The sequence below is a fragment of the Notothenia coriiceps genome, unplaced genomic scaffold, assembly GCF_000735185.1.
Source record: "Notothenia coriiceps isolate Sejong01 unplaced genomic scaffold, NC01 NC01_scaffold00033167, whole genome shotgun sequence".
Taxonomy (NCBI): domain Eukaryota; kingdom Metazoa; phylum Chordata; class Actinopteri; order Perciformes; family Nototheniidae; genus Notothenia; species Notothenia coriiceps.
In genome coordinates this window covers 1,241-3,424 of record NW_011365868.1, presented here as the reverse complement: position 1 = coordinate 3,424, position 2,184 = coordinate 1,241, and the positions used below count along the sequence as shown (strand labels likewise).

The 2,184-nt window shown below is 41.0% G+C and overlaps 1 protein-coding gene across 1 annotated transcript in view; it reads right to left on the bottom strand.

Moving 5' to 3' along the window:
- Positions 1–853: 853 nt before the first annotated feature.
- Positions 854–2,184, bottom strand: part of LOC104961323 (insulin gene enhancer protein ISL-1-like) — a 2,263-nt gene continuing 932 nt past the window's right edge. Inside the window, exon 2 of the mRNA XM_010789593.1 lies at positions 854–1,573. Coding sequence (XP_010787895.1) covers positions 1,457–1,573 — 117 coding nt within the window. The 3' untranslated portion in view covers positions 854–1,456. The remainder of the gene's footprint in view (positions 1,574–2,184) is intronic.

Below are 2,184 nucleotides of genomic sequence, written 5' to 3'. Positions count from 1 at the left end.
ATCCCCTGAATTAAAAATAATTTAGTTTTGCATTTAGACATGAAGAACATAAGCTCAATGCTTACAGATCCTCACACAACAATCACCTTTAAAAAACACAGGACATAAAAAACTAAATAGCACTTTTTTCTAAACCACGATGGTTATCATTAAACAAAGGATGAGTGGAGTCTCCTAAATTTGAACACATTCAGCAATATCAGTGACTCCCAATTACAATGTAGCAACACATATTCTTCTTTTGGAATAGAGAGGTCAGACAATTATTACTTAATCTCAGACTATATAATGCCTCCAACTTTGTGTAATATTTATATTATTTGTAATCTGGCTGTCGACGTCGAAAAGCCATGGGCCAGGAATATCTGAAGTAATTTCTATTCAGATTGTTCCTAAAACTACAGTTCCTATTGAGCTGTAATATTCTAAAACAATATCTCTGTCCTGTAAACATGAGGACAGAAGATGGCTGTAAAATCAAGATGTCATATGGCTCTGAGCATTTCACTTTACATTGAATTTTGATTCTATAAAAATAAGAGTTTAAGAGTCTTAAGCTTTTTCAGTTTGCAGTGGAGTTAGTTCTAAAGCAGCCAGGCAGCCAACAGGTAAACTGAGACAGCACGTGCACCAACATGACACCCAATTAACCACGGCATATCCATCAAGCCATCTAATAGAGCTGATGTTCCGCCTCATGTGAGGATTTTCACAAAGAGAAGAAACCCTTTAAAGAGCCCACCTCTCTAATTGTCGTATAAAGATAAACTGCGATAGAAAACCCACAGACCAAACGCCGATCGTTTTTGTTTCTTTTTACTTCAGTTAAGAAAGTTACACAAAAGGTGGCAAATGTCTCGACAATAAATAATAAATAAATGTTGTTGCACGGGAACAAACGAAGCATTTTTCTTCCAGAACTAACGGTATTTTTGACTTAAATATACACATCTTTGGGAAAGAAAAAAAGAATTCTCGGACGGACACTGATTCACACAAATGTCCCACGAAGCTTGTGGCAAAAGAGAGGTATACCTTGTTGCAAATGCTTTCGGGTCATGAAGGAAACCGTGTAATTAAATGAAGAAAAGCAGTGCTGTTCCCCTCCTCGTGGTCTATTACAGGATGAAGTGCGTGGACCGAATATTTAAAAAAGTCACCAGTCAATGTTTCTATTCAAAGTAGCGCACATCATTTCGTAAGATCTAGATGTCTCTCCTACTCTGAGGTCCCATTTATGGATGGTTCATGTCTTCTCGTTTTGGCAACTATAATCAGGCGCGTGCGCGTGCAGCACCGGCCATGACGCATCCGTCCGCCTCTTCGGGATGGACATTATAGAATGAGGCTGTGGTAAAATCCCATGATTGTCTTCACAGTGTCAAAATACAACCAGGGGGGTTGTTGGTGCAGTCGGGAGGGATGGGATGAGCAGGAGGGGTGCTCCCGTCAGTCCTCAGGCCTCGATGGGGCTGGACACCATGCTGTTCGGCGTGTCCGGAAGCTGGGACGACATGGACGCTACCTCGCTGCCCGTCGAGTTGGAGCCCGGCCCACCCTCCGAGAAGCTGACCTGCGGGACAAGAGCAGCGGTCAGACACATGGACACACCGCGAAGGAAGGTTGGAGATGCCCAAACCAAAAGCTGCTATGGATACATGTTCTGGTGCATTTACATCCGACTATCGTTTACATTATTATCCAGTTTTCCCACAGCTTCCTCAGTTGTTAATGTCTCATAATGTGTAATAACACTGCTATATTTAATATATAGCCTACTGTTTACAGGCTGACGCTGTCATTTCAATACCCAGACTGTAAGCCCACTGTGGAGAGATAACTCTGTTATATTCCCTTTTTACACACATGTAATGCTTCCCTGCTACCTCCTTTTTGTATATTCACATAATGATAGGCTACATGCTTACTTTAGTTTTTAAATGGATTTCTACTTATTGGATTTTGTTTTATTAACGTGTGCTTGCCTCTTTATTAATTACCTCAACTACTTGTTTGCCTGTTTTCTGCACTGTCCCTTTGATCTAACATTGTACACTTCTACACTGTGGGACGAATAAAGGATTTCCTTGGTCTCATCTACATATGAAAATGAACTTGCAAAACATTTAAAAAAGCACACTGGAGGCTCGCTATGATTAACTGTGTGTGTGCCAAGGCACACAG